The 25,373-nt window shown below is 42.3% G+C and overlaps 1 protein-coding gene across 1 annotated transcript in view; it reads right to left on the bottom strand.

The window, feature by feature from the left end:
- Positions 1 to 25,373, bottom strand: part of pard6a (par-6 family cell polarity regulator alpha) — a 35,235-nt gene continuing 9,862 nt past the window's right edge. The window contains exons 3-6 of the mRNA XM_031285499.2: positions 10,144 to 10,433; positions 6,911 to 7,036; positions 4,847 to 5,046; positions 1 to 1,498 (exon numbers count right to left, since the gene is read on the bottom strand). Coding sequence (XP_031141359.1) covers positions 1,204 to 1,498; positions 4,847 to 5,046; positions 6,911 to 7,036; positions 10,144 to 10,433 — 911 coding nt within the window. The 3' untranslated portion in view covers positions 1 to 1,203. The remainder of the gene's footprint in view (positions 1,499 to 4,846; positions 5,047 to 6,910; positions 7,037 to 10,143; positions 10,434 to 25,373) is intronic.

The following is a 25,373-nucleotide window of genomic DNA, read 5'->3' as shown; positions in this document are numbered from 1 at the left end:
TATTATTTAATCCCTTTATTAAATCCCCTTCTTCAATATATTATGTGATTTATAATAATACAATTAGGGCTCTATTCTGCTGTTGAGTCTATAGTAATACACTCTCAGCCAATCCCATCACTGCTCTCATAGCTCTGAAACAGCTGAGTACCACTTCCTCCAATCAAAGGCTGCAGATGTGTCAACATGTGTCCTGCTGCCTTCACGTCTGCAGGGATTTAGACTTTCCTTTTACAACTGAGTTGTTAAAAAGCAAGTAGTAGTTAGTTTGATTCTTAAAGATGACTCCATTATTGCTGAGCATTTGCTACAAGTACCGTACTGACTTTGCTCCTGTTGATGAAATCCCCAGACTAGCAGCTCTAGAAACAGACGTGAGCAGAGAGAGTTTCAGAGTCAGGGAAATAGCAAACTCTCGTCATGCTGCTGCCACTGGCTGTTGTGCTGCCAAGAACATAGAGCCATTAATGTTTCACTGGATATTGTTCTTTCATTGTCTCGTTGTAGTCAACGAGTCAGCCATCCTGCAGTTAACGGGATGTTTGTGACTGGTGCAACCCTGGGATAGAGATCATCTCTTTAACACTCTGACATTTCTCAAAGTCTACATCGATCGTTTCTGATGTCTACATGAAGCTTCATGAAGCATTCCCTTTACTTCCTGAGCTCACTAGATGGCGCTCTCTGTTCAACAAACGGTTAAAGCACACTGAGTGGCCATTTGTTAAACCTTTTTTCTTTAACCCAAGAGCGCCCCCTAGTGGGCTCAGAAGATACTTCATGAAACTGATGGTTCATGAAGCTTCATTTGCACATCAGCAGGGCCACACGGCATCTGCAGAATCAAATTTAAAAAAACAAAAACACATCTCCACCCCAAGCAGAAAAACAGTCCGCTAAATTCTGCAGATTTTCATTCTGAGTCACAGCTGAAGAGATTGTGTTCAAACATGATGGCATTGGAATCATTTCCCTCTGGCAACTCTAAATCCTTGTTTGGAACCTGACAGCTGACCTCATAAACCACATAAAGAGTCAGTGTTGTTACACCGTAGACTGGGAAACCCCCATGATGCACCAGGGCTGACAGAGCCTCACCTGTCCACAGGAACGGTCTGTGAGTCTTTAAAAGGAAACGTGCTGACGGGAGCACGGCCATCCGCGGTTGTCATGGTGACAGCCCATCCCATAGTCCCAGCCGTGTCACAGTGTGATGACGTTGCCGTCCTCTCTCATGCTCTCCTGACTGCTGCTGGGTGTGTGGGCGGGGTTTCCGTTCTGATTGGACACGAGCGAGCTTTCGCTCAGGGACGCTCCGACGCTATTGGGCAAGGAGACGCTCTGTGGGAGGGGCCTGACCCCCGGGGAGTCCCTGTTAAGGTTGGTGTTGTTGCCGTTGGCGACCCGCTGGGAGTCGTAGGGCGTCAGGCAGTCACTCTCCAGAATCAGGTCGCCGTCGTCATCGTCGTCGTCACTGTCGCCCTCGGCAATGCTGTTGCTGTGGTAACAACAAACGACACGGAAAATAATAATTAAAGAACTGGTTGTTTTTTTTTGTTTATTTTAGTGTGCAGCTGATGGAGGTCAGTCCAATATTCTCTCTCTGAGCGGGGTGGTTTCTCTGTAGATGCTAGGGCTGTTGAAATGATACAGATACAATAAAAAACAAACGTGTTGATGAAAAGGTCCGTGTACTTGGTGGCCAACGGATTTTCGTTTTGAAAGGAAAAAAACAAAAACGAAAAACGGCCAGTTTCCCAATTACCATTAGTAAATAGGAAAACAAAAAACGGAAAACAACCCATTATTCGTTTTTTGTTTTGATATTAAAAAACGGAAAACGAAAAACAATCTCGTTATCCGATTGTCTTTGATGTATTTGTAGATGGAACTCGGAAATTAAAATACGTGTGTATAAGTCGTATTCCTTAATTTTGCATTGGTATTTTTTTCGTGACCCGGAAGTTACTCCCGCCACGCAAAGACCCGCCCTTCAATAGCATTTATTGGCCAGTACCGCCTGTAAGATCCGTTCTGTGCATGCGCATAATTACATAGTAGAAAACTAACAATGTCCCTGTGCGATTTGTAACTGTCGGTACACGATCCGTTCTGCCTGCACGATAGACTGTATATAAGTAACATGTGTCAACACTTTACGACCAAACATTACAACTTTTTTATTAAATCTTTTTTTATTAAATCTTTATTATACAATAGTCATAGCTAGAAACATTCGAAACTTGTCACTGATCCAAAACCGTGTAGCGACGTCGTTGTTGTGTTGTTTACGTTAATGTTTTTACCTAATACTTCGTCTTGACTAATAACCATAGACTGTCTATTATTAATGCGATGAAGTGTAAACGTACATAAGTGTCCTTTTGAAGATGGGATGACAGCTCTTCCAGCCACCACTGCTGTATACCACTATAGTAGCTACATGCTAACGGCAGTAAACACTATAGTAGCTACATGCTAACGGTCATCTTAGCTGGCAATGTTGTTAAATTCTCCCCATTTCCGGGTCACATTCCTGCTGAAACATGTCCGATTGTGTAGTGTTTGGTCTGCGATTTTTGACGTTAGAAAGTGCTGCTTCGTTCCACTACAATCTAACGTTAGCATACTCATAGCTAACTATTGTAGCTGCATGCTAATGCGACATAGCGGAGCATATATAGCTAGCTATGTACGTATGTAGCAGGACTTTGTACCGTAAAAAAATCACCAATAAAGGCTTCTAAACCAAATACTAAACAAATACAAATACAGTAAAGTGACCGGAATTAGGGGTGAAATGTCCAGCATTGAGCTACATAATAGTTTGCTAGGAGTATGCTGGTCTCTCACAGAGATCTCATTTGTAGCCCTGTTTTTACCTGATACTTTCATAAAAGTACAAACACAGTGAGAGGTATACACATGCTTAAACTTTATTTAAAACATGGTTAACCTGAAGCAGGACGGAGTCATGACTTATAACACCAAAGCAAGGCTTCTAGCTCAGGCTAGCTAGCGTTAGCAAATTACCTTCAAAGTTGCAAAGAAATGACGAAACGTAAAATTTGAAGCCTTTATTTAATTTGCTACATGGTGTTGTACTGGATGGCCAGACGACCCTCCGTATATCATTAACAGATACTTTAGGCAACTCCAGCAAACACCTTGTAAACTTCATCTTTGCCATCATAACGGTCTACTGTCACTGTCTAATGTTTTCTTCCGGTAACCGGGAATGTCCAAACATCCTTACGCCAATGCGTGCATAGAGCTGTGAAGTTTGCCGGTGTTCGCGCAAGCGTAGAACTGATCAGGCAGTGCACAGAACGGATTTTACAGGCGGTACGGATCGGGTACTGACAAAGGAATAAGATTTATACACAGATTTTAATTTCCCAGTTCCATCTACAAATACATCAAAGAAAATCGGATAACGAGATTGTTTTTCGTTTTCCGTTTTTTAATATCAAAACAAAAAACGAATAATGGGTTGTTTTCCGTTTTTTGTTTTCCTATTTACTAATGGTAATTGGGAAACTGGCCATTTTTCGTTTTTGTTTTTTTCCTTTCAAAACGAAAATCCGTTGGCCACCAAGTACACGGACCTGAAAAGCATACGTAGCAATGGAACCGGTTCCTACGCAAGCGGTAATATTCGGACCGGATTAGAACGCAAATTTCGGTTCCTCATTTCTGTTCTGACTGAAATAGTGGCGCACGTGCCCGCTCGCGGTGTGAAGCGCGTGTCCGCGCTATTCCCCCGACGTGCACTCTACAATCACAGCTGATAGACGGCTTTTTGTACACGCTCCGAAACGGACGTAAAAATATCACACTTTCTCTGTAGTATACCGTTAGCTAGCTATCGTAAATGTAGGCTACTTTTGAAATGCCATATTTTCCCTCTGGGCTCACCAAAACGGACGTAAAGGCATATTAACCATTCACTGCATCGTTCAGGATAAGACCCTGTAGCCTGGTGGTGGGGGAGGCGGAACAGAATCCCCAAATTGTCTGCCCTTTCAAACTGCTCCCTGTGTGTCCAGGCCTCTTGGACACCATCTGAGAGAGGTTTCTCCTGTGCATAAGTCAGGAGAGGTATGTTTCTTGCCAGAGAAACAAATATGGTCATTTTTCTGCAAAAGAACTGCTAAAGTTTGAAGCTGGTTGGCATACCAACTTAACAACATTTATTTAGTTCTTACTTGTTAATAGTGGAACTGTTATTTGTTAAATTATTGTAGTTATGTGTTAGGTATTGTAATTTCCCTTTGCGGGATTAATAAATTATACATTATTATTATTATTATTATTATTATTAGGTGACTTAGGTTTACTTATTATATATTTAAGTACTTTAAAATGTTAATATATTGTTAAATTTAAATAATTTTAAATTTTAAAAAAAACTCCATAAAAGAGCCTTTCTTTGATGTCATTTTTCAGTTTTTCAAGAATCGGTTTAGGAATCGGTTTAGGAATCGAAATCGTTTTAAAAGTACCGGTTTGGCATCAGAATCGTAAAAATCCAAACGGTACCCAACCCTAGTCACGAGTCACAGCCAATCAACAGCGCTGTTGCCGACGGGGCGTGGAGGTGTGCTGTGTGTGGAACGAAGGCAGCAGAGATTACTGAAGTGTTTCTTCTGAAGCAGAGAAGAGTCCACATGTTTGCATCACGTCTGCACTTCAGTTTATACTCTGATGGTGTGAAATAGAAGAATAGTTGTTGTAAAGTAGTTGACATGGTTTAGACTGGTTTGTAAAAGCTTCAGTCAGTTGACTTTAGGTGCTACAGTGAAGTGCTGTGTGTGTGTGTGTGTGTGTGTGTGTGTGTGTGTACCTCGCAGTGATGGGGTTGCTCTGAGAGGCGGGGCTTGGCGAGTCGTGTGACAGAGCTGAGCCGCTCGATCCGGCTGAGCCCACAGAACCTGAGTTGCCCATTGAGGTTTTGCTCCCACGATGCACCACGTTGTTCCTCTGGTTGGCGGGTTTGACCGTCACTATGAGGTTGTGGCTGTTGGCCACCATCATGTCTGTAACCTGAAATCACAGATAGATGCTCTTAGTCCTGAAGAAAGAGGAAAACAACACTCCCAAGATGTCAAAGACAAAGGAATATCAGTTCCTTCTCCTTCAACTCTGAAAAATTGAAGACATTTTATTTAGATATTTGACTTCCTGCTGCTCTTTTCTCCTCTTTTGATGCTGTATTGAGATCACAGCACTTGTAAGAGCATCAGTTAACGCCGTGTTGGATCTTCGACCAGTTTCATTCATTTCATCAGCCTGCTGTACCTAAGGGCTCCAAAGCTATGTACAGTAGTCCCACTGTTAAACATGACTGCACCTTTAATACTTCACATTCTGGGTCAAAACTCTAAAGCCCAGTTCAGACCAAAGATTAGCAACGAGACAAAACCGTTTTGGAATGTCGCAGAGAAAAGTTCCAGCGGTCTGAACCGGCCCGACTCAGCTCGACTCAAACAGCTGATGATGTGGCTGCGACTCAGCTGGTCGAGTCTCTAGAGGCTGGTTTTAAACGCAAGAATCTCCTGTTTCAACAGCCAATAGAGAAGTCAGCTGGTCGAGTCAGCTACAAACTATAGAAATAAAATGCTCCAGAATCCATTTTATTTCTGAGTTACAAACTGTAAACTGGTGGAAATGGCAGTTTCAGACCGAGCGACCGAACGACAGTATGTGGTGGAGCGAGCTAGAGAGTGACTGAAGAGAGCGAGCGGTTATAGAATGAAAACATGGATCACATAAATAAAACGTTGTTTTCGCAGATTCATCCCTAGAAATGCAACTGTAGCAAACATCTCACTATCACTGACTACTGTGTTATCCACGTTCATATTCAGACGCAACAAATGATATAGTTAGCTACAAAAAGCCTGGAAAGTCGGAAGTTAGAAGAAGGTACAGAGAGTCGTTGCTATGGAGATTATACAATGTCTCGTCTCGTCGCATTGGAACGAACTGGCAGCTTTCAGAACGTTGCAGACCGGCGTGATGCGAGTGGTTGCATGTTTCAACTCGTCTCGCCCAGAATCTTTGGTCTGAACTGGGCTAAGGATTTGCACACACATCCAGTAAATCTACATTTTGTATTTTACAGGCAAACTACATTTGGTCTTAGGATAAATTAGATAGGTAGGTAGGTAGGTAGATAGATAGATAGATGGATAGATGGATAGATACTTTATTCATCCCGAGGGAAATTTTAGGCATCCAGTACCTTAGACAACCATAACACAACAAACACACATGCACACATATCTCACATACATAAAAAAATCACTCACAGAAATGTCAAGAGTTAACAATTTGTGAAGTGGTTACAAAGGTCTGGTATGGACCGACCATGTGATGCAATGACCATGATAAGGTGCTATGATAGAGTGTGTGCAATGGTGGTAGTGCAAAAGTGAACAGTGCAGGGATTGAACGGTGCAATAGCTTATTGTTAAATATTAACTATGACTATGAAAAGACAAGAATTAGTGTCTGATATCCCTTCATTAGGATCATCATTAAATCAACCTTAGATCAGTCTGCCATTATCTGCTAGGGCTGCATGATAATGGGCATCATGATAATCACGATTATTTTGATCAATATTGAGATCACGATCATTTACCACGATTATTCACTGACATTCACAACATTTTTGTAACCTTAGATCAATGCTGCAGGTTTTAGATTGGTTGAATTAAGATGGAACAATGGATTGTTTTAGTTTAAAGTAATGGGACAGATTTACGTCATAAGAACACTGCGTGTTACTGTATGAACTATGCTGAGCTGGTTTCACAATAACAGATTCTCAGCTTTTGGTAACCCTGCAGAAAAACAGCCAATCCTCTTAAATATGTTGGCAGGTCTCCAGGAGGTCATTTACCTGATCCAAAGATTTCCCTGCCACATCGATGCCGTTGACCTCCAGGATCTCGTCATTAACTCCCAGCAGCCCCGTGCTCTCTGCCAGCCCCCCCCGCACCAGACGGGATATGAACACCCCCGGGACCTACAGCAGGACGGAGAGAATATTACATCTATACACCAAATCTATGACACATACAACATGTTATTTTTATATTCGCTATACTTTTATATCAATAACCTTATTTTATAACCTATTATGTAAGCATGTTGTCTGCACTGGTTTAATATACTGTACAACTGCAGAAACACTAAGTGTTCATAGTCCTTCCATTAGAGATTATACTGATACATGATCCCAGGGATGAGCTGGTCTACTCAGGGTTGTGTTTAGGGGTGTCACCATTCTCCAAATCCACGATTGGATTTGACTTTTGATTTAAACATTTTAGAATAGAATAGAATACACTTTGTTGTCCCCGAGGGGAAATTTGTCTTGGGCATAGTGCTACAATCTGCTTCACAACAGAAACATGTAACAGGAATCTCAACATCAACTAAAAAATGAAAATAAAATAAAATCAACATAAACATAAGATCAACAATGCATCTTAGGACATACAAGAAGGACACACATGACTGTACAGACAATACGACATCTTAAAATAGTGACTGTAATTATTAAAGTGTGATGTGCAAAACGTGCTGGTGTATTTATTTCACTTTTGCTCTGTTGTGATAAGATTTACTGTTGGAGTTCAGCAGCGTGATAGACGATCGAACAAATGATAACTTTAGTCTGTTTGTTTTACATCTCGGCACATGGAATCTTCTTCCTGATGGCAGAAGTTCGTAGTCAGGAAAGAGGGGGGGGGACGGTAAAATATAGCCATTCTGATCATTCTGAGCAGGGACGGCAACGTCACAATAGGAGCCACTAGATGGCAGAAGGGTTCTTTACAACAACACTTTGAGTTTCTCAGAGTTTACAAGGTGCAGTTGAATGCACCATGAGTTTAACAAGGTGCACTGAATGCACCATGGAGTCCCCGTCGGAGCCCACACGTTTTACTTTGGTTGCTTGTTTCTATAACTCACTAACTGAGTGACTGAGTTGCCACACAGTGACTTCAGGGAAGAAGGAGGGTTTTCTGTTCTGTTGTTTCTCCGTCATTTCCGACTCCGGCAGAGGCCTACCGCTAAGCTAACCATGTGTCTTTAGCTGCATGCTGCCAGCCGCTAAGCTATGCTGTGTCTGTTGTTGTTTTCTTCAGCTGTGCGCAGGTAGGCGGGGTGGAGAGATATAATATGTTGGGGGAATCGCAAATGATGCTTTTGATTTCGATAGTGGAAATCGAAAGCTCATTTCGATCGATTTTAGATCTAAAATCAAAACCGTGACACCGCGGATTGTGCTGTATTTTTCAGTTGTTGCCTTTTTTACAATACATTTCTACTGTATACAGTGAGGAAAATAAGTATTTGAACATCCTGCTATTTTGCAAGTTCTCCCACTTAGAAATCATGGAGGGGTCTGAAATTGTCATTGTAGGTGCATGTCCACTGTGAGAGACATAATCTAAAAAAAAAAATCCAGAAATCACAATGTATGATTTTTTAACTATTTATTTGTATGATACAGCTGCAAATAAGTATTTGAACACCTGTCTATCAGCTAGAATTCTGACCCTCAAAGACCTGTTAGTCTGCCTTTAAAATGTCCACCTCCACTCCATTTATTACCCTAAATTAGATGCACCTGTTTGAGGTCGTTAGCTGCATAAAGACACCTGTCCACCCCATACAATCAGTAAGAATCCAACTACTAACATGGCCAAGACCAAAGAGCTGTCCAAAGACACTAGAGACAAAATTGTACACCTCCACAAGGCTGGAAAGGGCTACGGGGAAATTGCCAAGCAGCTTGGTGAAAAAAGGTCCACTGTTGGAGCAATCATTAGAAAATGGAAGAAGCTAAACATGACTGTCAATCTCCCTCGGACTGGGGCTCCATGCAAGATCTCACCTCGTGGGGTCTCAGTGATCCTAAGAAAGGTGAGAAATCAGCCCAGAACTACACGGGAGGAGCTGGTCAATGACCTGAAAAGAGCTGGGACCACCGTTTCCAAGGTTACTGTTGGTAATACACTAAGACGTCATGGTTTGAAATCATGCATGGCACGGAAGGTTCCCCTGCTTAAACCAGCACATGTCAAGGCCTGTCTTAAGTTTGCCAATGACCATTTGGATGATCCAGAGGAGTCATGGGAGAAAGTCATGTGGTCAGATGAGACCAAAATAGAACTTTTTGGTCATAATTCCACTAACCGTGTTTGGAGGAAGAAGAATGATGAGTACCATCCCAAGAACACCATCCCTACTGTGAAGCATGGGGGTGGTAGCATCATGCTTTGGGGGTGTTTTTCTGCACATGGGACAGGGCGACTGCACTGTATTAAGGAGAGGATGACCGGGGCCATGTATTGCGAGATTTTGGGGAACAACCTCCTTCCCTCTGTTAGAGCATTGAAGATGGGTCGAGGCTGGGTCTTCCAACATGACAATGACCCGAAGCACACAGCCAGGATAACCAAGGAGTGGCTCTGTAAGAAGCATATCAAGGTTCTGGCGTGGCCTAGCCAGTCTCCAGACCTAAACCCAATAGAGAATCTTTGGAGGGAGCTCAAACTCCGTGTTTCTCAGCGACAGCCCAGAAACCTGACTGATCTAGAGAAGATCTGTGTGGAGGAGTGGGCCAAAATCCCTCCTGCAGTGTGTGCAAACCTGTTGAAAAACTACAGGAAACGTTTGACCTCTGTAATTGCGAACAAAGGCTACTGTACCAAATATTAACATTGATTTTCTCAGGTGTTCAAATACTTATTTGCAGCTGTATCATACAAATAAATAGTTAAAAAATCATATTTTTATTTTTTTTTTTTTTTTTAGATTATGTCTCTCACAGTGGACATGCACCTACGATGACAATTTCAGACCCCTCCATGATTTCTAAGTGGGAGAACTTGCAAAATAGCAGGGTGTTCAAATACTTATTTTCCTCACTATAAGTATTATTAACCCCCATTTATTGCTTTGAATGCTGTGTTGTATGTTTTAACTACTACTACTTTAATTATTGTCCTGTATGACAACACCAACATTCCAGGTCACTTTTCATGCTTATTAAGAATTATTACAACTTCTAAAGTGTTAATCTTGTATTCTTTACTGTAATGAAGTCATTTGTCTCACCTTCTCGACGCCCTGCTGTGTGACCCGCATGCTCACGCCGTCCCGGATGTAGAAGCCCAGGGGTTTGTGGGTACCGTGCTTGTGCAGTCGTACCCGCCGATGTGTCTCGGGTAAGATGTCCACGTCGATGATGGAGGAGATCTGTCGGAAGTTCTGCGGCAGACCTATCATAAGGCCCGGTCTGTTCTTGGAGTGGGTGGAGCCTGAGCCGGGGGTGCGCAGGCCGGTCAAGCCCAGCCCCTTTTTACGCCTCTGCAGGGAGTTGGTGGCAAAAACTACCGGTTCATCTTCTTAAAGAAGACACAGAAGGATGGAGGCAACAGTTAATTATTTGTATAAAAACATTTCAACATTTACACTTTTACATTAAAGGGATATTTCAACAGTACACATATGATAGAAACTTCAAAATCCTGCTTGTGTACCTGTAGATCCTGGACTTACAGTACAGTAGTGATCGCACCCCCAATGGTGAAACTTTAATGTAGGTTACATGTATGTTGGGTGTTAGCAGCAGCAACGCTAACTAGAGATGATCCCAAATAATTTTTTGCTTCCTGATAACCATTCCCATACTTGAACTTGCGTATCGGCCAATACAGAGTACTGATCCGATACCAGCGTGTTAAAAAAAAATAAATAAATAAAATATATATATATATATATTTCATTACATTATATTTCATTATGTTTCAACAGCTGTATACTACTATCTCTGTATGGATGTGATAGGATTTCTCTCTTAGTTCTTAACACAAACAATGAACGCCACAGAACTTTCTTTTATTATCCAGTTTGACAGCGAGTCATAACGGAAAAAGAACAGAAATAAAGTACTTTAAATAGATCTTCTTCTGGGCTACATTATGTGGTATTGGATCGGTGCATTAAGTCCAGTACTCACAGATACCAGCGTTTTAGGCTTTTCTGATACTGGTCCAACTCTAATGCTATCACAGCATACACCATGCACATAGTTTAGTAATTGATTGTTAGTGCAGGCCTCATGGCAGTGGACTTTCAAACCCTTTACTGAATGCAGTGATCAGATCAGGTTGTGGGAAGCTGCATCTGCTGTGGGACAGACTCACACCTTTCTCTCTATAATCAAATCAGGTGGAATAGCACATTTTAATGTTTTCCTTCGTTCTTGTTTTGGAGGAACATTAACACAGTTCAGTCCAAAAATATTATTTTCTGTATCAAATTTCATATCTGGATCCATATCTCTGAGCGTATGTGCACAGGGATATTTATGTATCCACATCCTTTTCTAATCCCACACTTTACCCTGTGTGCACATCTCTTTCCTTCTTTCTCTTGTTTGTTTTCCATATCTCTCTCTGCGCAGCTACATCAGTGATGACTTCACCAAAAACATATCAGATGACCAGAGAGGTCAATACATGAATATAACTCACTTCTTCCTCCACTACTTCATCTCTTAAGAACATTTTCCTGGCTACTGCTAAAGTTTTATCAGTACAACTACACTTAGTACTACTAGTACAGTTTTTGCTCAAACAGAAACTGTTTCTCAAACTACTATAATAACTGACAGTTAAACTACACAATCTAGTTCTACTTGTACAAATGCTGCTACTAAGTGACACGTATTATTTTAAGGTGAACTTCTGGATTATTTTTGATAGAAGCCTGAATCACTTTGTCTGTTAATAGCCAAATTCCAATCACATATTAAAATATAAGGCTTTGGGGTGGAACGCTCTCTTCTCTCATGGCTCACATGGTAAATTCAGTTTAATGAACTAATCATGTCATCCTCACTATCCGGCTGCTCGCACTCTCTTTCTAACAGAGATACTGTTTCTATTCTGCTCCACACTGCTGATAACCAACTGGCATTGGTGCATAATACCCCCTTCCTTTCTGTTCCACATAAAAAATACACCAGCACTTTTTGCAATTTGCACTTTAATTATGATGTCGTAAGATGCTTCGCTTCGTTATTTAAGTTTGATTTTATGTCGATTTTAGAATGTTCTTTCTGTTACATGTTTGTGTTGTAAAGCAAAAGATTGTAGCACTATAACCAAGACAAATTTTCACTCGGGGACAATAAAGTGTATTGTATTCTATTCTAAAAGCCACTGGAACATCTGTACGGCAGGACAAGTTCAGTTTGACTGACAGCAGTTTGAGAAAAGCCAAAGTGGAAGTGACTGGAAATAATTACTGAACTAAAACAGTATTTCTGTAAAATAGAAATTGAGAGCAGCACATTGATTAGTTCATTAATGTTGTGCAAATGTACAGTGTACTGAATTTATCAAGACGACGCGGACGTGTTGAGTTTGCATCAACAGCAAGTTTAAAAAAGATCTTAAAACATAGAATGATCAAATCTACTAATAGAACAGGCCTGTCTGGTAATAAAGGTCAGTGTCTGGCTTACTAAGGATTAAATGCATCATATGACAAACTCTTGCATGCATGTAAAACCATTTAATCATATTTTCACAGCAATATTAGATAATTTTTGTATCATCCGCTCTGAATGTGGGACTGTGGAAGATTTCTAGAAAGCTCCGTGTCTGAGTGAGCCGTGGAGAGGTTCAGACTCTGAAGCAGATTAAACAAACACACACACACACACACACACACACACACACACACACACACACGAGTGATCTCTGGGACTGCTGTGTGCTCTACTGACGGGGATGATCGGGGCCAGACTGAAAGGTTTAAAGGGTTAATCCATTCCAGATGTGACTTGGATGTGATCCAATCATCCACTGATATCTGTATGGATCCAATGTCTTATTTTTTTTTCAAACATTCACAGCTTCTATTAAAATTAAGCTTCAATTGTCTGTCGTGATATTTTATAACGTCACCACACACAAAAAGAAAATCCTCAATTTGAACAAAGTGATTCATCGGATTAAACGAGTTAGTCTTAATCGGAGCCTTATAGCAACATTATGCTACGACAGAAACAACGCTCTGGAGTTATTGGAAATGTTCGCAGCCAGCACTGGAATCTAACTCTACTAATAGTATAATACTAATAATGGTAGTGTAGCGGCATCTTTATGTGCAACTGTGCAGAAAGACCGGCTTTAAACAAAATAGATAGACATGCAAAAAAAAAAATCCTTGTTGATGTAAAATTTGAAAGTCAACGTTATGAATGAAGCTTCGAACTATACGGTACATCACACATATATAACATCTGACTCACACAGGGGTGAAAAGCACATGTTGAAGAGGAGACAGGACTACCGCGGTACCCACTAATCACTGAGAACATGCAGACTGGGCAGAGCCATTTAATAGCTATAAATGGAACACCTTTCTGTTTCTCTGCAGGCACTGAGCCAGGCCCGTCACATGACTAGGTGACAGCTCTCACACCCTCTGAAGCTCTGTGCCAGACAGTGGCATTACACCTCACTTATGTTGCTGTTGTGAAAACCAATCTTTGCACATGCTTTGTATCTGGTTTCTGTAGAAGTCAAACCTTCCAATGTTTTCCTGTGAGCAGTGATACGAAAAGAAAAATACTTTGCACATCTATAGCATGAGAATTAGGTCAGAAGTGGCAATATAAAAATAATAGCTGGTAACGTTTTGGTACGAGACCTTCATCAGGCAAATGGTGTTACATACTATGAAGCTGTCTTTTGTAGGAGGTGGCTGCACCAATCACCTGCTCCATGTGAAAAAAAGGCATACATACTTAACATTCATTTACATTTCTGTAGGTAAAGCTTAAATACAACACTTTATATAGTAACGATAAGATACCATCCCAAAGAAATATATGAATAGATTCTGATGTGGCTAAGCAGTGGGGGCCACATCACAACCTCCACATGTTCCTGCATCGATCCAGGTCAAAAACATGTAACGCCACAGAGACTGGGGTTACCATCCTCCCCCATGTACAGCCATCTGTTCTCACATCATCCACATCCATACTGAAGCCTGGCTGAGACACACTGGACAGCCACACATGGCATGCATGAAATACAGTAAGACTTTGTAACAGCTTTACAAAACATTTTTTTTTGTTTATATCATTATTGTACTAATTAACTGTTAAAACCTCACACAGTATGTGTGCCAAACATCTACCACTCTGTCATTGTGCTTGCATGGTGAAAACACAGACATCTGTCTGCTGTTTGCCTGTGTTGCTAGGAATCCTGAGCCAAACAAACCAAGCTGTCAGGCATTCGCCTCCTCGCCAGCCTTTGCAAACGATTTGGGTAAAAGCTGCGTGTGCCAGCTGAGGGAGAACACCTGCTGTGATGTCAGAGATCAGGGCGGGGTCAACAGCACAGGTGGCTCACCTTCACACCAGGGAGAGCACTGAGGGACTGTCAGACAGGCTGCTGAGAGAGAGAGAACATCCTGAGAGCCACGAGCGTGTTACTAATCGTGTACTTATTTTCTGATTCTGATTCTAATGGACTTAAGAAATCCTAGTTGACTGAGACCAAAACGATCATCAGTGGACTAATGGACTCAGAGATCAGAACATGCTAAACAAAGAACAAGTCGTACATATCACATATTCATTCGAAGATAGAAAATACAAGACAGCCTTCTGTGGTGCTGTATTGTATGTCAGGAATCAAAATGATTTACGCTGTGAGCCGACCAGTGAGCATTAAAGTGCAGGCTGCTGCTGGCAGCCAGACTGCAGATGGGAACAGCTAACTGTTAGCGTCTGCAGCACGCCAGCACAAATGCATTCTATCAGCACGTTGTATGACCGCATTCCATAATGCTGAAGGGAATATGACAAACAACTTCATGTCATTACATCATCTGTTTACCAATGATCAACACACGCACCGACCAATTTCAATTATGCTGATTAAAGGTCATTGTAAATTATATTTTCAATGGCTTCTGTGTGCTAACATTTACTCTGCTTTTGGTCTTTATGTCCTTTGTGTTTTATCTGGGACCTTCTTTGTAAACTCTCTTTTGATATACATTAAGTACTATCAACTCATTACAGATGGCATTGGCAAACAGAATAGTTTGTAGATGCATGTTTAAATTTGAATTTACATTTTGACACAATATGCAACATCAATAAGTGCAGTGGTGTGTAGGGATGGGGGCTGTGGCCCTGTTGAAGGACCTAGGACTGCAGTTCTTTTCATTTGGCGCTTTTCCATTACATGGTACCTGCTCGACTCGCCTCGACTCCACTCGCCTTTTTTTGTTTTCCATTACGAAAAAAAGTACCTGGTACCTGCTAACAGGTACTTTTTTTAGTACCTCCTCAGTCGAGGTTCCAAGCGAGCTGAGGCGAGCCGAAAAGGTGACGTGAAAGCGACAGACGGGGGTGTCCTGAACAAACCCGCTATTTTTAAACAGTTTAGCCAGCTGTTTTTTTTTTTTTGCTGCCTCCAGCTTCTTTAGAAACTAAATGTGTCTTCTGGCAACAACACACACCTTCAACGTTCTATGTGTGTCGCGTTAGGTCATGGCAGTTTACTGCGGCGCCGCTTGTTTACAGTTCTGCGGAGGCTCCAGGCAGAGCTTTCGCCGTATCCTACGTACACACACACATGCTGGCTCGACGCACACACCAGCTGACAAATGTATACATCAGGCCACATATTACACAGGCTACGGTGAAAGCTCTGCGTGGAGCCTCCACAGAACTGTGAAACAAGCTCAAGTGGCCTGATGTTATACTTGTGCGCTGGTGTGTGCGTCGAGCCGGCAAGACGACCAGCCACGCTGAGGCCGTACTAAAATCTGCAATGGAAAACGGACGCACAGTGTGCCGAGTCGAGTCGAGGCGCGGCGAGTAGAGTCGAGGGGAGTCGAGCAGGTACCATGTAATGGAAAAACGCCAATTGAGAGAGTCGTGGAGCAGACAGACGCCTTCATATGAAAATTGTTTGAGTCATTGATGGGAGTGGGCATCAGGCTCTTGTATGTGCATGTATGTATGTTACTCTCCCCAGTTTGTTGTCACAATGAATGAGAATATGACAAGAAAAAGCACGTCAGTGAAGCATGTCACACATTAATTGCCCATTCTCAGACTGGGCTTTTGTTGAGTCAGAAAGGAAGAAGAGCAGACAAAGTGAAGGCGGCTCTCTGCTGGAGACAAATACCTGACCTGCTGCATTCCTCATACCACATTCTTCCTGTCTGTCTGTGTGTCTGTGTGTCTGTGTGTCTGTGTGTGTGTGTGTGTGTGTGTGTGTGTCTCTGTCTGTCTGTCTGTCTGTCTGTCTGTCTGTCTGTCTGTCTGTGTGTAACACACTGTTTCTCTCACTGCATGTGAGTGTGTTTATAAGGCCACTCTATGAGAGCAGTATCCACCACTAATATAAGAGCAAACACACACAATCGACCCACACACACACACACACACACAGTCTGCATTTAGAGAGTGTGTGCATTTCTGGACAGAAGCTCAGCATGAAGGACCAGACTAAAGCCTGGAGGCACAGACACTGCTGAGCGCACACACACACACACACACACACACACACACACACACACACACACACACACACACACACACACAGTGATACAGACTGAATCTGATTAACATTATAATCCATGTAAATCCTACTGTACAGCATCATCCAAAACAAAGGCAAAGTCCAAACCCAAACTATTCTGTAAACCATCCTGATATACACAACTGGTGTACAGCGAGGCACATAAAGATAGTATTTTGTGTTGCGTGGGATTTCCTCCCACTGTCCAAAGACCTAATGCAGGCCAGGTTCACTGCTGACTCTAAACTGCTGTAGGTGTAAATGGTTGTCTGTCTCTATCGCTGCTTTCCCGAGGGACAAGGGACCCCTGAAAAGTCCCTGATCAGAGGGTAGTACTTCCTGAAAGTACAGGGAGCTACAGGGTGGGGTTTTGTAGGGCTGACCGTTGCTGATTGGTCAAAAACACACACAGCCCGGCTGCTTCAACTCACCAACCGCTTCATTCATAAAATAAGGAAGTACTCTGATATCGATTTAAGACCAATTCAGACAAAGGGAGAACATTTCTCTTTGTTTGAAAACTTTAAAAGTAAAGTTAGGCGCTGCTGTCCGCTTCTAGACTAATTTTTAAAAAGAGAGATTGCGCAGCAGTGCTGTGAATAAGAGACAATTGTTAATTGACTTCACAGATTACATATTGAAATGTGGTCCAATCCGAGCTATAAAGTAGAGGATATCTGTTGCATTAGTCTGTCCGTGTGGCCTACAGTCAGCCAAAACAAGCTGCTCCATGTGTGTTTTATGTGAAACTGGATTCTGTATGTTTAAAGAGTAAAATGCAATTAGATCAGCTTGTATTCATGTTAGCGTGTGTGTGTCTGTGGGAACCAATCAGAGGATTATAGTGAAGACAATCTTGCTGGTTTTCACATTTTCAGAAGCTGCTGTGTTGATTTTGTTGATTTTAAACCTACATTTAAAATTAGGTTATAGTAAGGGTCAAAATTATGAAGGTATAGTTGGTGGTTAGCTTTAGAGGATAGCTAGTGAATGCTAACCGTGAAGGACTCCTATAGAGATACACATAGAACATGTGAGTAAAGCCACATTCAGTTATATATTTATGCACTGCGGACCCAAAAAGCTTGACAATGTAATGTCAATAAAGATCTGTATTGCATAAGCCCAAAGCATATTAAAGTAAACATAATGAAATGTGTATATGTTATAACTGTCGGGGCTCAGTTTATTGATATGAAGGCCGTTCTTCCCTGGCAGACTCTGAGAACAATAAATAGCTGCTGCCTGACAGAAAGTTAGTTAGGTCCTTAGTCCTGCAGCTCACAGAGAGAGAGACTCAGTGATGGATGACACGTTAATAGTTATAGATAATCATTCACAATATATAATTTGAATATCATCATGTTATCATCTGCCTCTGTGTTTGTCTGTCCCAGATGCATCATGTGTCTGTGATCTGCAGATAAGCTTGTGTGTGTGTGTGTGTGTGTGTGTGTGTGTGTGTGTGTGCGTGCGTGCGTGCAACCTGTGTGTGTGTAACAGTGACCTCCCTCTGTAGTGCCCACCATCTGGAGCCCAACAGGCTGCCATATGGCTGATCCAGTGCAGGTCTACGATGGGCTGGTGTACAATGGAGAGAGACAGAGAGGGCGCGACATGAAACACAGAGCACCCTTCATGCTAAGAGGGGGAGATATTAACCCTTACCACCTACTCACAACAACAACAACAACTGGGAAATGCAATCTCACGCTTCCCTTTGAGAGATGAAAGTGTATTTTTCTCCCCACAGGTTACCAAACCTTTATAAAGCCTCTTCACTGAGTGTCATTGTGCTATAGTTCATTAGGGAGAGCTGGGTGATACAATGATACATATCTTCAGAAAGATATAAACATTTCTGTTAAATTAATTTTCCTGTATCGTTTCTATCGCAATGTCATAACGGACCGCGTTTCCACAATATTGACTTCATTCGCACGGAGCTATAGTGAAGGCCAGGTGGACACTCATTAACCTGTCCTGCGTGCAACACACAGCAGGACGAGTGGTGCTGTTCTTTATTGCTTCATTCATATTGAATATATAACATATAACATATCAGCCCGCCACACACTATATATTATAGCAGGACATGCTGAAAGTACCATAAACAGTGTTAAAGATGAATTTTACATGAAGATGATTGTAGTATTTTCATTAGTGGTGTTTTCTGCAGCTGTGACCATCATGTTGTTACTGTGTGACATACATAACTACAGTTCAACTAGTTTAGTATTTCCTGGTTCACACCTGTCAGGTACCGTGCTCGGATCCAACCTGGTAACCGCTCAGGGCCACAGCAGCAGCAGAACTGTGACACATATCAGGTCAATTCAAATATCAACAATTTAAAACACACCTCCGTTTAGAAAGGATGCGTTGTACTGACAAGCATGATTATCCCCAGACGATGCATTTCACCAACAGGGAAGGATAGGAGCTAAGTTTCTCTTTTCTTTGCATCATTACATCTCCTCCTCTTTGCTACTCTCCAGTCAGTGTGATGAGTGCCAACCAGAGGTGTCCAAAGTATTCACATTCATTACTCAGGTAGAAGTAATAGATACTAGGGTTTAAAAAGACTTCTGTAGAAGTTGAAGTATCAACCAAGCTTTTTACTCAAGAATGTAAAAGTACTGGTTTCAAAACTACTTAAAGTATAAAAGTAAAAGTAATGTAAGGGGAAAAAAAATAATATCAATATGCTTTTTCAAATTAGACGGCGAGTTTTGGAAACAATTAGCTCGTGGTACTTGGGTGCGCAGAGCTTGCAGCGCATTCGAAAGGAGTTGTTTTTGCATCCAACCATTTTGAAAACTTCTTCCAGGTACAGCCAGGGATGTAGAAGGGTTGGCTGGTCTTCCTGGCTACCAACCTCCTCGCTGGTGATTGGTCGGGACATTTCACTCGAGTTCTCGAGTCTCTGCCACGGACATCTTCGCACTAGGCTACATACGCTAGGGTGTCGGAATGGTATATTTATACTTCTCATTCAACCACAATCAAATTCACTCTATCCTGATGGCGCGATTTATTTGGATAGGTTTTTGTTTTTTTGGGGGGTTTTTTTGAACGATGACAAGCCGGAATGAAAACAAGCCGAACTGAAATAGGAGTAACGAGGCTATTTTTAAAATGTAAGGAGTAGAAAGTACAGATAATTGCATGAAAATGTAAGGAGTAGAAGTAAAAAGTCTGCTGTAAAATAATTACTCCAGTAAAGTATAGATACCCAAAATTTCTACTTAAGTAAGGTAACAAAGTATTTGTACTTGAGTACAAAGTATTTGTACTTTGTTACTTGACACCTCTGGTGCCAGCACTTCCTGTCTTCCTTATGTCCTACTGTATCAACTCATTCCAGTTTGACTCATTTCCTCTCACGGTGATGGCAGAGCACCAAGACAGAAAACCTCTTCGTCTCTGCTCTCTGATTCTCTCCGTCTGTCTCTCTCCTCCCTCCGCCCCTGCATCTCACTGCTTGTGTATAAATATTTGATTTCCTCGTCCTCTCGTCGTGCTGTACACAGATATTTTCAGCCAGCTCTCTATCTACCGGAGAGATACTTGTAGATTTCAGTCAGGGGACTGGGGGAGCCTCTCACAGCTGGAACATCATATAAATACATCTCTACACACATTTATAGACACCAGCATGTTAGCCGTATTCTGTGTGTTTCTTTGTCTGTGCGTTGGTCCTATTTCTGTGGCACCCTCTGCCCACCCCCCCCGCTTTTCCTTCTGTATCTCCACCTGCTCATTTCCTATTTCTGTCTTTCTCGATTTTTCTTTTACTTTTCACACACAACACACACACACACAGACGTTTGTTTCACTATCTTTGTGGGCACCCGTCATTGACATAATGCATTCCCTAACCCCTTACCCTAACCTTAACCATCACAACTAAATGCCTAACCTTAACCCTTACCCTCACCCTAACCATAACCTAATTCTAACCCTAATCCTAAAACCAAGTCTTAACCCTCAAACAGCCCTTTAAACTTGTGGGGTCCACCATTTTGGGCCCCACAAGGCTGTGCAGACCCCACAAGTATACTGTATTCACACACACACACACACACACACACACACACACACACACACACACACACACACACACACACACACACACACACACACACACACACACACACACACACACACACACACACACACACACACACACACACACTTTCCCCAACAGGATGAAGCACTAATCTGCCGTCAGCTTAAGAACTGAACTGACTAAAAATACTTCACCAGCGACATCATTGATTATTACACCAAACATTACTGCTACTGGTAGTTTTGTGTTTGCATGTTCATCTTCAGCCTCATGCTAACATTACACACAGACTCTCATCCAAGCAGCAGGCTGTTCTCATGAACCATTCATACTGTAAATATAGCGACGAGTAGTAATGCACCGTAATTCCGTGAGATATCTTACAAATTGTTGTGCATACGTTTTTCTACGATATCATACGAACCCATTGCATGCACCCATGACAATGGGTTTGTGTGATCCAGGACAGCCGTTTTCCTTTTTTGACTTCATAAATAATTGCATTAACAAATTCTGTCAGCAAGATAACCAATACATTAAAGTTACTGTCCTCAGTCAGTCAGCAGCAGGGCAGCACTGTGTGGGCTTCTGGATGTTTCTACCTGCAAAACTACCACTGTAGTAAAAAAATGTTACCATGGCTACCACTGTACAGTAACACTAACACACGATGAGACGGTTACCCGGGATACCACTGCAGTCCTGATGCAGGTAGACGTGATTCCCATACTGTATCCACACACACACACACACACACACACACACACACACCTGATATGATTGATGAAGTCTTTTAGAGTTAGATAATCCCACTCAGTGGCTAATAGCTAACACCAGATGGGCTGCTATCACACACACACACACACACACACACACACACACACACACAGACACACACACACACACACACACACACACACACACACACACACACACACACATACACATACACATACACATACACACACATTCACAGAGAATGAAGGAAAGTGGAAATATGAATTTAAGGACTAACACAGAAAGAGAGGAAATCTGCTGTTCAGGGAGCAGAATAAAGCCCCTGCAGAGCCCTGACAAACAGGAACAGAGGATAATGATGTCAGCAAGCTTCTACAACCAGGGCAGTCTAACATTTTCCATACCGATACCGTACATTCAATACCGGTTTCTAAACGGTACTTTGTTTTCATAAAATCCGTTTTAACAAAAAGAAATTACAACATTACAGTAGAACTGTTTTTTGTCAGCCCCTTTACACCTATGTGACGCACACTGTAGTCAAGCCTCTCAAAACACAACACAACTCACAACACACACACACACACACACACACACACACACACACACACACACACACACACACACACACACACACAGCACTTCACTGTAGCACCTAAAGTCAACTGACTGAAGCTTTTACAAACCAGTCTAAACCATGTCAACTACTTTACAACAACTATTCTTCTATTTCACACCATCAGAGTATAAACTGAAGTGCAGACGTGAGCCCTGTCTCTGTGTAATGTCGAGTTTTTCCTGCGTGTCTCTACGACGTGTAACGACAGCCAATTATTAGATCTTGGTAGAAGCATGCTTATTGGCTCACTGACACTGCTGAGATTTACTCCTTAGGTATTGAAATCTGGTGTTAAATGACGAGGCATTTTTCGATACTTTGAAGGCAACTGGGTCGGTGCCTGAAAGTATCTAAGTTCGGTACCAAGTCCTATTTACAACCTCATAGATGTACACATTCACTTCACACAGCAATACGTCCTGATGCAGTGCAATATATTATAACAGAGACACTATATTTTGCAATGACTTCTAGAGCTAAATCTAGAAAAAGCTGACAACTTTCAAAAGAACTGTATCATCACCACTAAATGCCTCAGAGAGTCCTGCTGCATGACTTCAGCTGTGGGACGTGGCCTATATACAGGAGGACTGCAGGGAGGGAACAGAAAGGGATTGGGTGAGTAGATTGTTTTGTTCCAACTAATATGGTGCAGGCTAGCTTCTGAAACACAATGATTAAATGATGCCATTCCTAATACAACATGTGTGTGTGTTTAAGATTGGACTGTTTTGGATTTGATGCAGTTAAATGAAACAGGATGTTAAAACTAAACTGTATAATCTTTCCGTCAGACTGCAGTAACTCGGCCTGTGTGATGCTGTCTGTGAACGGATTTTTAGCTTTTTAGCTATGGGAACTCAACCATAGTTATTGAAAGCATTCTCAGGCTACATCTAAACTGCTGCATTTCGGTTTTTAAGCTCTGTGCGATCTCCGTGCACCAAGTGTTTTTATCTCCAGTAGAAGAACTAATCTCTTTAAACTAACACCCCCAAACCTCATATCTCATCAACATTCTGGTATACTGGGCATAAACAGGAGGCAGCATGGAGACTCCGCCCGCTGCTGGTAGTCGCCATGGTAACATTAGTAGCTTTAGTCTCAGAGAACGAGACGTCGTGACCGATAAGACCCAATCAGAAGGAGAAACGCTGGCGTCAGTGTTGGTGTTGCCAAAGGTCTCCGGGCTCGGAAACACCAGAGCAGGGGGAATGAGAGGGGGAAACGCCAGAGCAGGGGGAATGAGAGGGGGAAACGCCAGAGCAGGGGGAATAAGAGGGGGAATTGCCAGAGCAGGGGGAATGAGAGGGGGGATTGCCAGAGCAGGGGGAATGACAAGGGGAACTGCCAGAGTAGGGGAAATGAGAGGGGGAAATGCCAGAGCAGGGGGAATGAGAGGGGGAAACATCAGAGCAGGGGGAATGAGAGGGGGAAACGCCAGAGCAGGGGGAATGAGAGGGGGACATGCCAGAGCAGGGGGAATGAGAGGGGGACATGCCAGAGCAGGGGGAATGAGAGGGGAAATTGCCAGAGCAGGGGGAATGAGAGGGGGAAACGTAGCCAAAGATATTCCTTTTTAAACCAAAACATAGCAAAATGTAGCCTTAGCAGCTCCTGGACAGTATGGTTTGGTAATCTTACTGTCCAAAAGGGAAATCTTTGAACAGCATTCAACCTGAGCGGTCTCAATCTGCCGCCCCTAGAAGATATCTAAGGTTCTAGGCTTGGTGCCTCTGGCGTTGGCAGTGACTCTGGTTTTGCTCTCCTTCCTCCGGGCAGACGCTACCGCTTCATAAACCGTTCCACCACTCCTTTCTTCCCCAGTGCAGTGCTCAGCTTCAATAACAACTCCAAATGTTAAATGTATGGCTGTTGTCAGGTTACATATTTTTCATCATGAGTTATTTCTCACATGCTGTTTCAGAGGTGTCATCTATGCACATGCATTTCAAAACTGAATTAACTGGATCAGGCGGTTGTCGGTCCTATCCTTGTGTGGGCATTTGTCTCTTTTTTATTTATCTTAACTGATAATGTTTATACTGTTTTTACTGTGCTCTAACTTCTACACTCTGTTCTTTAACATACTGTTTCATAGGCTGTCCGTCTGATCTGTTAGGGTTAGTACGGTGTGTTTAAGTCTAATGTGGTTGCGACTGCATATGGCAAATAACCTTGACCTGGTTGATTTCCTCTCGTTCTCTCCGTCCCAAACATCTTCCCCTCCCTCTCTCTCTCAGACCACTCCGTTCATCTGATTAAACTAGCAGCTGGCTGTGATTCGGTAGCAACAATAGCGGCCTGCTAAGCAGCAGATTAGCATCATTACATCATGGGTTATGCAAGATACAAAGCCACAGCATGAGAAGGTGTGCTGGGAGACAACAACGCGTCATCATTCATACAATAATACAGTATTCAGTCAGATAATACATGATGGAGGAACTAAGCACGAGTAGAAGTTTGTTTTATCCCAGCCAACAGAAACATCCTTCATGTGCCACAGAAATCATTCCTGACTCTGATATGAATTCTTTATTATATCCAACTCACAATATTTCAGAGTGATAAATAATAGAGCCAGCTAACATATTTATCTGCCGCAAGTGTAAATGACTTAAACGTCTCAAAAAGCAAAGTGTTTTTTTTAAAAGCGGTTCCTGCCGTCCGGCGGTTAGCGCCAGAAGATCAGCGCGGTAAACTCTGATCAGCAGCAGAGTCTGTGCATGTTCATAGCCCTACTGACGTGATCCAAACCGCTTCCCCCCCATTTAAATGACTGGAGGCGGTGAGTTACCGTGCGGTGCTGTGAAAGCCCCTTCAGAGCCTAACATTTATTTGGCTGGTGATACACAGATAGCCCAAACCCTGAAAGAAACTTCAGGTTTGACCAAAATCTAAGACTGGCATATTCAGATTCCTTTCCTCATTATGTAAGCTGCCACAGCATCAGTCATCAACATTCACCGAGAACAAAATCACCAGCCCTACCGTCAGTTAGGGGTGTAACGATCGACATAACATCGATCTGGATCGTCTTATATTGATCGCAGGTTCCTGAATCGAATCAAAATCGTATCGTGACAGACTTTAAGTAACTTTCAGTAAGTATCATATAAGTGTCCAAAGAATCGATATGATATCGTTTTGTGATAAAACTTGTGATTTACATCCCTACTGTCAGTTAGCACAGCACACTATCATCAGAAAACCTGCGTTGATTATTCCTCTCTTACTAATCAATGTTCTGGTTCCTGTGTCATGCTGTGCTTAAGCCAACAAGTCC

Source organism: Sander lucioperca, chromosome 7, assembly GCF_008315115.2.
Source record: "Sander lucioperca isolate FBNREF2018 chromosome 7, SLUC_FBN_1.2, whole genome shotgun sequence".
Taxonomy (NCBI): Eukaryota; Metazoa; Chordata; class Actinopteri; order Perciformes; family Percidae; genus Sander; species Sander lucioperca.
This window is presented reverse-complemented; position numbering and strand designations above follow the sequence as displayed.